This window comes from Gambusia affinis, linkage group LG13 (genome assembly GCF_019740435.1).
Source record: "Gambusia affinis linkage group LG13, SWU_Gaff_1.0, whole genome shotgun sequence".
NCBI lineage: Eukaryota > Metazoa > Chordata > Actinopteri > Cyprinodontiformes > Poeciliidae > Gambusia > Gambusia affinis.
The window spans coordinates 16,961,819-16,976,124 of record NC_057880.1 but is presented as its reverse complement, the minus strand read 5'-3'; the positions used below and the strand labels follow the sequence as shown (position 1 = coordinate 16,976,124).

At 36.3% G+C, this 14,306-nt stretch overlaps 1 protein-coding gene across 5 annotated transcripts in view; it reads right to left on the bottom strand.

Moving 5' to 3' along the window:
• LOC122842560 (collagen alpha-1(XIX) chain-like) overlaps positions 1–14,306 on the bottom strand; it is a 128,542-nt gene that overhangs the window by 37,203 nt on the left and 77,033 nt on the right. For all 5 annotated transcript variants that reach the window (XR_006372582.1, XM_044136543.1, XM_044136544.1 and 2 more), the window contains 12 exons: positions 12,975–13,010; positions 12,450–12,494; positions 11,048–11,101; positions 10,520–10,573; positions 8,945–9,025; positions 7,359–7,400; positions 4,544–4,612; positions 4,138–4,173; positions 3,909–3,962; positions 3,616–3,669; positions 1,526–1,567; positions 818–922 (listed from right to left, as the gene is read on the bottom strand). Coding sequence is in view for 4 of the 5 variants with exons in the window: in XM_044136543.1 (XP_043992478.1) it covers positions 818–922; positions 1,526–1,567; positions 3,616–3,669; positions 3,909–3,962; positions 4,138–4,173; positions 4,544–4,612; positions 7,359–7,400; positions 8,945–9,025; positions 10,520–10,573; positions 11,048–11,101; positions 12,450–12,494; positions 12,975–13,010 (672 nt within the window). In the remaining variant the exon portion in view is untranslated. The remainder of the gene's footprint in view (positions 1–817; positions 923–1,525; positions 1,568–3,615; positions 3,670–3,908; positions 3,963–4,137; positions 4,174–4,543; positions 4,613–7,358; positions 7,401–8,944; positions 9,026–10,519; positions 10,574–11,047; positions 11,102–12,449; positions 12,495–12,974; positions 13,011–14,306) is intronic.

Below are 14,306 nucleotides of genomic sequence, written 5' to 3'. Positions count from 1 at the left end.
ACACAGATCAATTTGAGCTCAGTCCTTTGTGTAGATTTTTCTGTTTCTGAGTTATTTTCTTATTATCCAATTATTTTGCTGTATCAAAGTCTTTTTTTATGGCACCAGAGCTAAATCCAAGATTTGTTTAGATGTTGCAGTTTGAAAAAAAAGTATATTTGCTTTTTGTGTCAATTTGGAGTAAGCTTCAAAATATCTCAAAGCAATTTCTTTTTTTTATATTTTGCGAGGTTAATTCTAAAACTGCTATAAAAGAAACATGTAACTGATTCAATTAGCATGTTATAACTAGTAAGATGAGTTTGATCCTTTTTAGTAAAGTTTTGTTTCTTTTCATCCGTCTTTGTCAAATGTTTTTATATTTTTTTTATTGTACTAAATTCTGTAGTTGTTTTCATTCAGACTTCTTATTCTTTCCATGGTTTTATTTGAAACTGCTTTAATTTCAGGCAACTACTTGTCAACAGTTAGTGTGCATGAAAGATTACAGCTGAGACACAAGGAGCAGAATTTACAAAATTTATTTTAAGCAGCAAAAACTCAGATTTTATCAATTTTGAAAACAGTAAGCATACACTTAGTGCATATTTTTTTTCTTAAGCCTTTTACAAAACCTTCTCATTGAGCCTAAGCAGAAGAAAGTCTTGCACTTTCAAATATATCACCTTGTTTTTGGTTTATATAATCTTGAGCCATATTTGGACAGTAAACTGTTGCAATGCAGTCGTGTCTAAAATATTTAAATGTGACTACATCAAGCCCCAAAGGCTGAATTACATATGCAAAATAAATTAAAAATGTCTAGAACTGGATGTACCTTTTCTCCAACCAAGCCTTCCACTCCTTGCACTCCAGGGGAACCTTTCTCTCCCTTCTGCCCCGGCAGCCCAGGAACTCTTGTCTGGCAAAGACTGCAGGCGTTCTGCCAAGGCAGGCAAGGCGAGAAGCAAAACCAGCGGCACAGATAAGATTTCATCAAGCAGAGCTGGCACACTGCATTTTCACCTCATATTATGTGACATCAACCCGGTAGGACTAAGGACCTTGACTGACACAAAATGTTCCCTGAATGTCTCCTGAGCAGAATTAATGGGAACCAAGTAGTCTCACACCATGTCACAGTCATGGAGTGAGACTTTTAGGATTGTGTAATTCCAGGAAACAGGTGCAAAGTTGGGCCGAATTAATGAATAGGAAAAAAAGTAAATACAAAAACCAAATGTGTTTATTGTTTGTCAAAAGTATGATTATGTTTCACCATTAAATAAGTCTGTAAGCAATAAATGAATTTGACTGGATAAAAGGCTTAAAATCAGTTTTGCTCTGAATAAATAAATAAATAATAATAATAATAATAATAATAATAATAATAATAATAATAATAATAATAATAATAATAATAATAATAATAATAATAATAATAATAATAATTATAATAATAATAATAATAATCACAACATCAATATTTTTGCAAAATAAAGAAAGGTAACAGCTGTAAGTGTCTAAAACTATGCAGAGGACATACCTTCAGTAATGCACCCATGTCTCCAACGATAGGCAGGGCAGTCTGTCAGTTAAAGAAGAGAGGGTTTTGGTCTTTCAGGGCAAATCTTTCATGGTATTTAATAACATGCTGCAGCTGTTTGGTTCAGCTGCATCTTGTAAATTGAACACACTCACACACACCTACACAAAAACTTTACCAGATCCACCAGGCCATTATTTATTCCAAGATGAGTTTTTACACACACACATACACGCCTTTATCAAACTGTTTTGTTCCAGTTTTTATTTGCAGCACTTGAGGAAAACCTTAAATCATAAAGCTTCGGGATTCTAACATACTAAAAATATCCCTGCCAAAAACCTAAAATCATTATAAAGCCAAAAATGAATGAGAAAGGTGTTATGGATCTTTAGTTTGCAGGAGATTTAGTATATTGAAAGACTGTAATTACATAAAGGCTCCAGTTCCTATAGGGTAAAGGTGTGATGTATATTCGTGGCACAAATTTTCCATATAGTCTTTTTGGTATGGCACTTATATGCACATAAACATTATAGCATTGCTTTAAACCTGCACATATGCACAAAACTAAAGTTCCACCATGTAACCTTTAAAATGCAGCACATGCTGCAACATGCCCAGAAATCCATCTGCTGGTCAAAGACAACATGAAAGTCATATATAATATGTTGAGTAATATTCTGCCACAGAGCTGCCAAGGAAATGGCAGCTAAGTAAAAGATAGTAAAGACAGCATCATTACAATCCATCTTCAATAAATTGATGGTAAGAATTATTTTTAAGAATGTTGGCTGTTTCAGGACAGAGCAGATGGTGCCCACTTGTCAGTGTAACCCTGACAGAGTTTTAGATGTAGAATAACGATCTGTTTAATCAAGTCAGCATTAACATTAATAAGTACTGATGATGTTAATTAACCAGCAGATCAGAGTCAGATATGTAAATGTTGGGCAATTTTAACTAGGTTTCTTGCTGAAAAATGAAAGGATTTTTTATTTCTACCTCCACAAAACATGTAGGTTCTTATTTGACTAACTGTGTCACTGCTGCAGGTGTAATGTTCAGATGTTTGGAGCTGTGACATTGGGAAAACCATTATTTATATACAGAGTATGGCACATATACAGCTTGCAGTGCACAACGCAAGGTTTCTGTGTTTTTTTTTTCTTGGAGTCAGTGATGTATCTTCTCTGTTTCTGCAACAGAATGTGACAGGATATTTCTCTAAGCTGGGACAGCACTCTTTGCATCTTCATCTTCCTCCTGGTTTTTGAGTGTGAATTGTTTCTGGTGTTGAGTCACAGATTAAAGTTGCAGATTCTCCAGGTGGTACGCCACACACTATCTCCATTTACAGGTTGTGCACTCTCTCAGGGAGGGTAATAGGTTTTTACTGATCTGAGTTTTTTTTTAGTACAACATGCAGTTTTTATGCAGGAATATATATATTTTTTTACTGGCTTAAAATACAAGCCAGCAACTGGCTTAAAATACAACCGAGTACAATCCCAAATGTTCTCAAAAGTAAAAATAAATATTTTATATTATAGATATTATATGTGCTCAAATACAATAACACAAGTAAATTTAATTCCTTATTTTCTAAATCTGAAAATGGAATGTAAAATATTCAAAGAACTTGCTGTGACATAGAAACCAATGTTTTTCATTCATTGCAGTGTTTAATCAAGGTAAGGGGCTGTGGCATTGCTGATGGAAAGCCATAAAAAATGCTACAGAAGTGGTTTTATAAATACAAACATGCTATTTTACATAAAACAGGGGTCACAACCTGCAGTCCTCAGTGTCCAGACTTCTGCAACTTTTAGATGTGTTCCTTGTCTTACATACTTGAATTAAATGATAAACATGCCTCACCAGTCACTTTGCTAATGTGCTAATATTGGAGGTGGGTGTGTTGAACCACAGAAATGTCTAAAGGTTGCAGAACACCGGCCCCTGAGGGCTGGAGTTTGAGACTACTGACCTAAAGCCTTGGTTCTGAACACATGCTAAAAGTGACATATCTGTACTTCCCACTGCTGCTCAGTGATCCTGAATTGGACAACAGTGATATTCTTACTTACTGGTTCACCTGGAGGTCCAGCAGGGCCCGGTGGACCTGGTCTACCAGGGGAGCCCTTTAATTGAGACAAAGAATAGATTTAACAGTCCTACTGGGAGCAATATCATGCAGACGTGAAGGTCTATAACTTTTCACAATCATCTCAGTTGGTGGTGATTTGTGGCCGGCAGCAGTGACATGACGCACTTGAACATCCACAGCAGGAAGCTGACAATCTTTTATGCAGCCAGTTATCTTTTATCTGCATACTTGTGGGACTGGATAAAAATAAAGTAATAGACTGTACCCACTAACCTCTCTTCCTGGAGCTCCAGGAGGGCCGGATAAACCTGGTGGTCCGCGGAGACCCTAAAGAAGACTTATAGTTAGTTTATAGATTTATTTTGGCAGAATTAATTCGTTTTTATTTGTAGCACAAAAGATTCTGATGAAATTGTTCACATCCCAATTTTACCGAACCTCTGTGAAAAACATGAACATGCTGTTTCTGTGTTGCTTGCGAAAGTGAGAATTTGCTACAGACCTCAGCTCCTGGCTTCCCAGGGGGTCCCGTGGGGCCCTACAAACACATCACACATCTTGTTAACACCATCCGCCCTCTACCACCCAGATCCAGTACAGTAATTGTGTTAGGCACCTTTTTCTCTATTGATTCTTTGTCTCAAATATCCTGTGTTTCAAAACTGAACACGCTCATTCACAGTCAAATTTGCGAAGTTCAAAGTATGTATCGATGGAAAGCTACACTTTGTAATGAATCACAAATGTGATGCGCCGACCCCTTGAAATAATACCCAATGTGTTCACCTGAAGAGGTATTTAATGAGCACTTATCTTGAGACTCTTTAGTGTCTATGATAAGTTATCATGGTTTGAGCTAAATAATAAATGAAAGAATGATAGGTGGATCAATACAACACTGTACTCACAATGATACTCTCTCCAGGTTCTCCCTTTTCTCCATGGTCTCCAGGCACTCCAGGCACACCTCTTTCACCCTGACACAAACAAAAGGTGTGATGAATTCGGAAGACGGGAGAGCTCCTGCACTGCATGATAACTAACTATTGAACTCAGTGTGCCTTATCGCTTGTGTCTGAAGAAAGACGGTGTATTATCCATTACTTTCAAACTCAGAATTCAGTTTTGTCTATGTAAATAACAACACTAGTAATAACGGAATCACCAGAAGGGAAAAACTTCACCAACACACAACATTAACCAGAATGTGAAAATATTTTCAAAACTGCATCACCTTCATAAAAGCTGTGTGGTCTATTGAAAAATCAAGCACAGCAAAGTCATTTAAATTAATCCTATTTTATTACTGCCACCAGTTGCCTTCTGATGACTCATAAGCAGTAAATAGGAGTCCAGATATGTACAATGTAAGCTCAATATATAGCTGTTCTGGAAAGGTTTCAAGCAAGATTAGGTTTAAAAAGTATTTCCTAAGGGTTCAACAGGACACTGTTTAATTCGTCGTCTAAAATGAAAATGTATAAAGAACATGGCTCAACTGCAAACCCAACAAGTCACATGTCTGTCTGTCTAAAACCGACAAAGAAGTCAACGAAGCAGCAGTGAAGATTACAGTAACCTTGAAAGCACAGCAAGGATTCAGAGTCCAAGTAATGGAATCTGTTTAAAGGACAACTATTAGCTATGCCCTTAAAAAAGAGGTTTCTGAAAGTAAATGGAAAAAAAACAAAAAAAAACTTTTTGGAATAAAGTGGTTTCCAGGTGCAGTAAACAAGACGTGTAGAAAACACAGTAACCATGTAGAAGATGCTCTAGTCTAGTCAGATGAGCCCATCATGTGGCTTTTGTTCCCTGTTAGCAACCTAAACAGGTAGTGGGATTGCTCTGAGTACAACCTATCCATATGATTAATCCATTCTGTATTCAGAAACAAAGATGATTTTTGGATGGAAGAAATGAGAAAAGATTCTACTACTTTCTACTAAAGCATTGAGATGGTTATCTCCAGGACAGAGAAATTACAGCAACATACTGTTCACATCAACTCTAACTAGTTTTTCCATTTATGCTGAACAAAAACAACTTCACTTCATAATACCAGCACCTTATTAGAAGATTAATGGAGATAAATATTGGACAACTCTGAAAAACAAAACTGTTTAGTGTGTGTAAAAGTCCTGATACTGGGGTGGAGGTTCATTTTTAGCGGGGCAACAACCCTGAACATACAACGTCATCACAAGGGAGCAATTAAATGGTTTAGATTAAAGCATTTTTGTATGTCAGGATGACAAAGTCAAAGTCTTGACCTCAATTTTACTGCGCATCTTTGACAAAACTTCAAAACATCTTGTCTCAGAGAGCACCAATCTAATTTGCTTGACTTAATCTATTTGGCAAAAGTTGGATAACATTTCTCCAGATGTTAAAAGCTGTTAGAGGAACACCTAAAACAACCTTCAACTGAATTGAAGGTTGGTGGTAAAAACATAAACAGATTTTTTTTCTTTAAGAAGATGTCTATGGTAACTATGCTCATATCCAAAATGCTGTATAAGACTATACAAGTTTTACAATCTGGAATTTTTTTTTTTTTTTTTATTTTTTATAAATGATCAATCAGCTTTTAATTTAAGCTTGGTTTTTCATAGTGTGAAAAATTTTGTACATTGTGGCTTGATCTCTTTTTGTTACACTTTTATTTCAGCAACCTCATATATTTTTCTTTAACTTGAAATAGATATTACTTGTCAACACCAAAATACACCCATCAACATTGAAAAGGCAATACATGGACCAGTTTCAAGAGAGATTTAGACCAAATCCCTAAATGCCGTTTGATCAGCCAAGCAGCAAGATTCTACTGTACTTTTATTTCTTGGTTTTAACTTAGGCCAAGCTCCACAGATCATGTCTAAGTTGTTAAAGGCTTATTCTTCTAGACACGCCCTCCAGTCTTCTAACAAGAGATTATTGGTAGTTTTCTAGCCAGAGCTCGGTTAAAAACAGGAGGGGAAGAGGTTGGAGAACGGGGGGTTGTTCTTTTTAAGCTGTCACATCTTGACTGTAAAATGATCTTCTCATTGCCTTTTTACATTGCATTGACTGGGCTGGCTGCTTTAAAATGCAACTAAAGCGTTGTTTTTAATTATTGAATCAATCAACCAATCAGTCAATGAGTTATTCATTTCAACCATTTTCCTCCTCCCCATAGTATGCACAATACATAAAGATAATTGACATGTCAATATCAAACAGCTGCACTATATATGCAAATCTATAATAATATAAGCAGTTCTCCAAACAATTAATTTAGTTGAAATTTAGATAATGTTTGTTCTTTTGCTGATTTAGTTTCACATATAATCTAGTCATGTCTGACTATAGTTCTAATGTTGTGGAATTTGGTTTGTAAGCACTGCAGTCTAATTGTTTTGTTTTTCTCTCATTTATTGACCAAACATTGAAGAAAGAATAAACATGTTCACTGCTGAGATCATAACTGGTAACTAATTGACATTACTGCCATAATCATCAGTTACTCTCCAATGACTAATATTGGAAAATAGTAAAAAGTGAAAAAAAATAAATATGTGTAAGAACAGGATGTTTTGTACATTAACAAATTCCAATTCTTAAGATCCAAGTTAAAGGTCAGGAGGTTCTTATTTATTTTGCCTTGAGACATATACCTGTAGCTTGCTCATGTTTTGAAAAAATAAATAAATAAATACAAATAGATATGTTCTCTTTGGTTCTTACCTTCGGCCCACGAGACCCCCTGCTCAGAGACAGCCCATCACTCTGAAAAAACAACAGGAAGAACGAGTCAGATCTGGACCTCTGTCTGCAAATCTTGTCAACTGAGCAGCTGCTCTCCTCTCTTAGTATAAATTATACAGCTTTAATTAAAACTGGATTCTTGAACTTGTACAACCTCTACAGACGACAGCAACCTGAACACAGGAATGCATTATGAGTTCATGTTCGGTGCTGTTTTATTACTTCCAATGTGAAGAGGCACAGCGATAATGCTACAACGTGGAGAACAAAACGTTGATTGGAACCGAGGCTAGTGTAAGCATTATTTACTGTGCCATCCAGATGAGACATTGATTTCTTTGGTCAGCATGTATTTGTGTTACAAGCTCTACAATGCACAATGTAAATTAGTTCTGCCGAAGTTGGATTTGGACTAACACAGCAATTCTACGGTATTGAAAAGGGTGGGGTGTGGTGCACACTTAAACTTGAAACAAAAAAGTTGGGGAAGTAAAGCATTTTTCTAAGTACAGTTTAATGATTGCTTTTTTTAAAAAGAGAAAACTTCTAATAAATTTAATGCATCTGCACTTTAGGGAAACAAATAAAACATTTGCCATTGTTTGAGACAACAGAGTGATTGCTAATTTGAGATAATAAAGGCACAAAAAGCAAACAATAAGAAGTTGATTGTTATTTATTTGAAGGCAAAACCAATTAAGTTACTTAAAGTACACATTAAAAAGGCCTAAATTCTTCTTTATTTATTTTTAGTCCTAAAATGTTATAAATGTGCTTCTCATAGAAATGACCTCTGTAAAACAGAGCTATAAATAAAAGCTTTTTCTCTTTATATTGAGGTCAATAAATCACCATAAACACAAATCCTTCAAAGAATGCATGTAGAAAATTTTGAAAGCTGGAGCATTTTCAAGAGGTTTATATATTTCTCCCTGTTATTGCACTGCTTACAGTGGGGCTTATTGCTGAGACTCACATTTCTACAGACAAACAAACATGATTGTTTAAAGAGCATTGCCTGTGACTAAGGAGCGCGAGTGCTATTGAGCACGACTCAGGCACTTCTGTGAGTGTGAAGCTGTTTCCATAAAGGAAAGTGCTTAAACAGCTATCAGCCCCAAAATGGAAGAAAAGGTGATTACACAGGTTGGAAACATCCAGAAATTGATTGGTTAATGGCCTTGCATCTCTCTAATATCACAGAGTGGTAAACCGTCCAACAGGAATGCTGGGGCAGCAAGTGCACTCACTGGTGGCAGAACACGATTCCAGTACAAGGATTTCTTCCCCAGTGCAACCCTTGTTTCCGTATATCCAGGAATAAAGAAATTCTGGGTTCAGTTGGACATTAGAGGCTCAGACAATTTAAAGTCGTTGTTAATGAATCAGAGGGTTTAATGTTCACCTTGTCAGCGAAATCAGAATGTAAAATTAAATGATTAGGTAACTCATATATGTATTAATTATATTCAAAAACAGTTTTACGTGGACATTTCCTCTGTTTAACAACTGAACTAAATCAATGTATAATGGCCTAACTGGTATGTGTATTGCATGACACCCACCATATATGCACCACCAGGTTCTCCAGGCTCCCCCTTAGGACCAGGAGGCCCTTGTGGCCCAATCACTCCACCAGAGTCTCCCTGTGGGCAGGAAACCAGATGCAAGTTAATAAAGTGGCAAGTTGGTTGTCATCTACTCAGTGAAATGGAAAACAGAAGTTGAAATCTTTTTCTAAACAAGAGTTCACATGACAATTTTTTCTGATTTTAGGTTTTTTGTTTTGTACACATGAAGTCTTTGTGGATTATTAATATAGCTTATGCTTCTTTTTCAGTCTGAGATGTCACTAAACACATGTATAAATTTCATTAAGGAAAAAGCAAATTAAAAAAAAGCATGTTTTCAAAGATTCTGCAAAAAGGACAAGAAGTATTTCACTTATTACTAAGATACCATAATAAAGAAAAACATCACATTGCGTTATTTGGTAAATCAAATTTGAGGTAACTACAAAAAACTAACTTGACAACAAAACTGAAAATACAACACACAGTAAAAAATTTAATCAGTGTTTTATGAAGTGAGTTTTGTCAAATGTTGACCTTTGTGTTTTTGTTGTGCTTTGGATTTATAGTTTTGCTCCGGTCAGATTATAGTTCTGCAATTACAGATCAGCTGGTCATTTATGTTATATGAATTGATGCACTGAGATTATTTACCAAGATTTTTATGACATGCAGCTCAGATTATGGAACTGAACGTTTGCAGCATTCGCCTCAGCTTTGCATCAGACAAAACTGAGCTCCATGTTGGGATCCTCACACAGGCTGTTGTAAACACATTCAGGATTTTAATACAAGCAAAGAGGAATGAAAAGTTGATTGGAAAAGTGCTTATTTTTATTGTTTTGTTTTTGTCCTTGTGATTTACCATTGTGTACTTTTACTGATCTTAGCATATCCAGATTTGTGGGCACCACAAAGGAGCCACCTGTCATCTGCTTTAAATTGGTTTAGTAATAAAAACAGATCTCAATTCAGAATGAGTCCCCAATGTCAAATGTCCCTAATGTCTGAATCTCAACTGACTACTTCTTTCTTTATAGATCAAATTTAAGTTAGAAAAAAATATTTGATTGAAGACAAATGTCAAATTAATATGAATTCAGTGTTTTGCAGTCTTAACCAAACCTCAAATGTTTTAAAAACAGAAAGGCAAAAAACACATTGAATAGGCTATCACCTATAATCTATTTAATAAGTAAACTAAATGCAAATTGCAAATTATACTGTCCAAAATTAAAATGTTGACAAAAGTACTCCCACGAGGGATTTTGGTTTATTTCACTCTTAAGTACACCAAAGTGACTCCAGTGGAGAGGAAACCTCGAGTACATCGTTGGAGGTTAAATTTAAACTACACACTTTTCCACTTTCCTACTTTGCTCCTTTCAACTCTTCCATTGAAAGAAATCCAGCATGAGAACATAAAGCCACAATGTAATTGAGGCTGGTGTGCAGGACGAGCAATCTGAAATGTGTCTGCACAAGTTGTCTAGCATGTTCAAGTTGTGATAAAAGATCTTTGGTTTATATTTGTCTTAGAGGTGAAAGCTTGATTTGATGTTTACCTACCTTTTCTCCTTTCAGGCCATCTCTCCCAGGCACCCCCGGATCCCCCGGTACGCCCTGTAAATAGTGGTAAAAAGAGACACATCTATCACCAGGCCTTCATCTCCCCACACACATTTATCTCCTCCTCCTCACTGCTTCAGCGGGCAGCTGTGCTCCAACAAAACTTCCCCTGGCCAGGATTTATGAAATGCCTCTTTCCCTCCCTGGTTTTGAATAAAGACAGATGCTCATTACCGAAGCAGGTGCAGAGAACAGATTGGGCTGCTGCCTCCGTCGCTGGCATAAAGCGCTTAGATTTGCCTCTTTCCACTACTTAATTCTTAAATTTGATTACTGATCGTCTATGTAAAATAAAAAATACTAATCTGGACTTTTTCTCCTGACCTGAACTCTGCCTGTTCAGGTTCTCTCTTTTGCCTTGACAGGATGAGTTAGTAGAGTAAAGGATATGGCAAAGTGACAGATAAGGCACTGGGGGAAAAGAAAAGCTTGACATTAAGTGCTGCTGTTTAGTGCCAGACTACTTACAGAATCGCCTGGGAGTCCAGGAAGCCCAATGGATCCAGGTACACCTTGTTTTCCCTGGTAAAGTATAAAGCAAAAAGCAACACCTTAGGCTACCTTTTGCATTTAACTATATACTATCTGGCCCAGCATTTATGGCCGGGCTTAGTTGACAAAATCCCTAATCAGAGGAGTTACATTGTTGGTCTGGCAAGTAGGAGTTTCTACCTGCTATTTAATGTTAAAGATCGTTTTGCAATGTGTGATGTGACAAATTTTTCCCATATGGAATTTGCAAATCTAATGGAAGGCTCAAATCCAGACAAGTGAATTCTATGTGTAGCTTGCATGTTTTTCCACTGCTGTGAGATGCATTCTTGGATTTTCTCTGGGTACGGTACTCTGTTTTCCTGCCACAGTCCAAAACCATGTATTTTTTAAATGAATTAGAGATAAATGGAGATAGAGTCACAGTCCTGAGTAGCATTAAGCAAGTTTGATGTAACTGGTAGAATTCAACTTAGTATTTTTGGAAAGTTGTCACTTTTTTGAACAATTTTTTAAACTAATAGTCTGAAAAGTGTGGTGCGTGTTTGTATTCAGCCCCCTTAAAATACTGTAGAATTAACTTGTGCTGGAATAATAGCCGAGACAAACTCCAATCCTCAAAGGCTGGTGTCCTGCAACTTTTAGATCTCTCTTTGCTTCAGTACACCTGGCCAGATTAGGAGAGTCTGTAAACAAAGGTTTACACATTTACAATTGGGTTAAGTTTTAGACTCGGATTGGGCCATTATGATACATTATAACACACCTTCTTCCATATAGAAGAAGGTGTGTTCTTCTATGTGGAAGAAACATATTCTTCCACATATTTCATGTATCTTCTCCAAGGCTTCCAGCAAAGTCCAAGATGACCTTCTTATAACTTTTTTTTTCTGAGATGGCTTTTTCCTTGCCATTCTTTCATAAGTGATGACCGTGTCTCAGTACATGTGCAACTGAGCCAGACTCTTTTTATATTTAGACGGATGGAAGTGTCCTCTGAAATATTCAAAAAGCTTTGCATATTGTTCTATATATAGAAACACAGCTTTAAACTACTACAAACATGACTGGTGTGTTCCTTGATTTTCATGATACTGTTTGTTAACTAATGCTCTCTGTCAAAGAGAAACCAGCTGGATTTAAACACTATCCTATGTGATCTGTCATATGAAATCAAAAATGTCTTGAGGTTGTTGGTTGTAAGATGACATTTCCCAAGATTCATGGGTCGTTGAAATGTTTTTGCAAGGCATTGCTTTCATGAAGACATTTTCCCTAGACAAAACCACTCCTCAAAGAAATGTAACAATTCTTCACACAAAATCTGAAAATTAAAACTACCTGCGTGTCACAGCAAAATCTTAGATCCAAGTCTTACCTCCAATCCTTGATCTCCCTTCAGTCCCGGAGGTCCCATGCTTCCCTGTTACATCACCACAAAGCGAAAATAAGAGGGAAAAGGAAAAAAGGAAAATTTGAAAAGAAAAACAAACACATTTGTATTTGTGCTTTGTTAGAAATCATGTGTTTATTTATGACTCCTATTTCAATCAAAAAGTATTAGAACTTTTTGTATATATAAACACTATTTCTTAAACCTTTTGGAAAACAAATCGGCACTTTCCTTGAAGAGGAAATAAATGAAATGACTGATGACAGCTCAAAAGTATACCTCTTGGTCTTATCTGAGAACTTGTGTCAAAGGAAGAGTTTTTTCCAGAGTAAAATTACTTTTAACAGTCTATAAACCTAAAGTACTATAACCTTCTGGTACAGTTTCTCAAATCCTGAGAAAGACTACAATGGTTCTTTACAGATATGAAGGTCTTTTGAGCCTTATTTTGGTGGCAGTGGGTATTGATGTTCAGAATTTAGTGCCAGAGTGAAGTCCTCAATAAGTCACCTTTAGGCCCGGCAGTCCTTGAGCTCCTTTCTCGCCCTGCAGACAGGTAAAGAAACAAGAGAGCATCCTTTGTCAACACAGACACAAAAAAGACAGTGAAGCAACTCATTCGTCTTCCTGATGATGGCGAGCATTAAAAAGACTCCATGAGGAATTTCAAGAAGTAAGTTTTTGGGTTAAAGCTATTAGTGGCAAGAAAAAAAGAATGAAGTCTCTGTAGAGTCTGAATAAAATCAAAATATTTTTTTTTTCTTGCTTTATAAACTTTAGCCTCATTTTAACCAAACAAACAAATGTTCACCAAACTGCAGAACATCTTCCGTCTTTTGCACACTATATAGAATGTAATATAGCATAGTACATTGTCACCTTTCAGGAGAAAGCTCATCTATGTGTGCCTCTAGTGAAGATGAGATAGGGAACGCTCATCTTCACAAGTTCTCGTCTTGTGAAGATGAACTCTCGTCTTTGGAAGATTTGCATAATCCTGAGTCATGGATCCTTCCTTATGTTGCCGTTTGTTTCAACTCTCACACAAGTTTTCTATTGGATTTAGTTCTGGGGACTGAGGCGGCCACCAAAAAAGGTAGATTTTATATCCGGTGAACTATTTCAGAGGCTGTTTAATAGCCTCAGAGAATATGTTTTATGTCATGTCCTGTTTAAAGACCACATACCAACCCAGCTCTTACCATATGCTTTTTATCAAGACCTATCAGATTTCTATTTAAAATTGTCTTTATTTTGCATGCAAAAAAGCTCCAACATCATCTTATCTGACCAAAACAAATTATTCTGATTGAGATCCATGCATATTTAGAAAACATATAGATATATTTGGGACTGCAGGACAGAAAATGGCTTTTTTTAATTTTATTTCTGGCATTATTCTCCATCAGCCAAGGTGGCATGTTGAAAATATAATGATTCTAATGGAGACAAAATAACCTTAAGACCACCTCCCTCCTTTCCTGCAGTCCCCTAATAGTGATCTTTGAACACTGTTGTACTTGTTTTTCCATCCTGCTCATTGTGATTGAAGGCAAAATAAAAATATGGGTTCTTTCTCTGCCTCATGGCCAGCATCTGAAAGAAATGGGCCTCTGTGTCATGTGATGTTTATATCCCGGGGAAAGAAAAATGTGTCCATCACAAATTAGACGTTTCTGCAAAGTCTCACCACCTTAAAAAATAAAGTAGCACATTGGAAAAAATATTTTAATGGCAACAAATGCTCTATAGTGGTTTTGATAAAACCAATTTGTTTCTTAACACGTCGTTACCAGGAGTGTTAATACTGTAAATGCAACCAAATCCTCTCTGCCAACACTA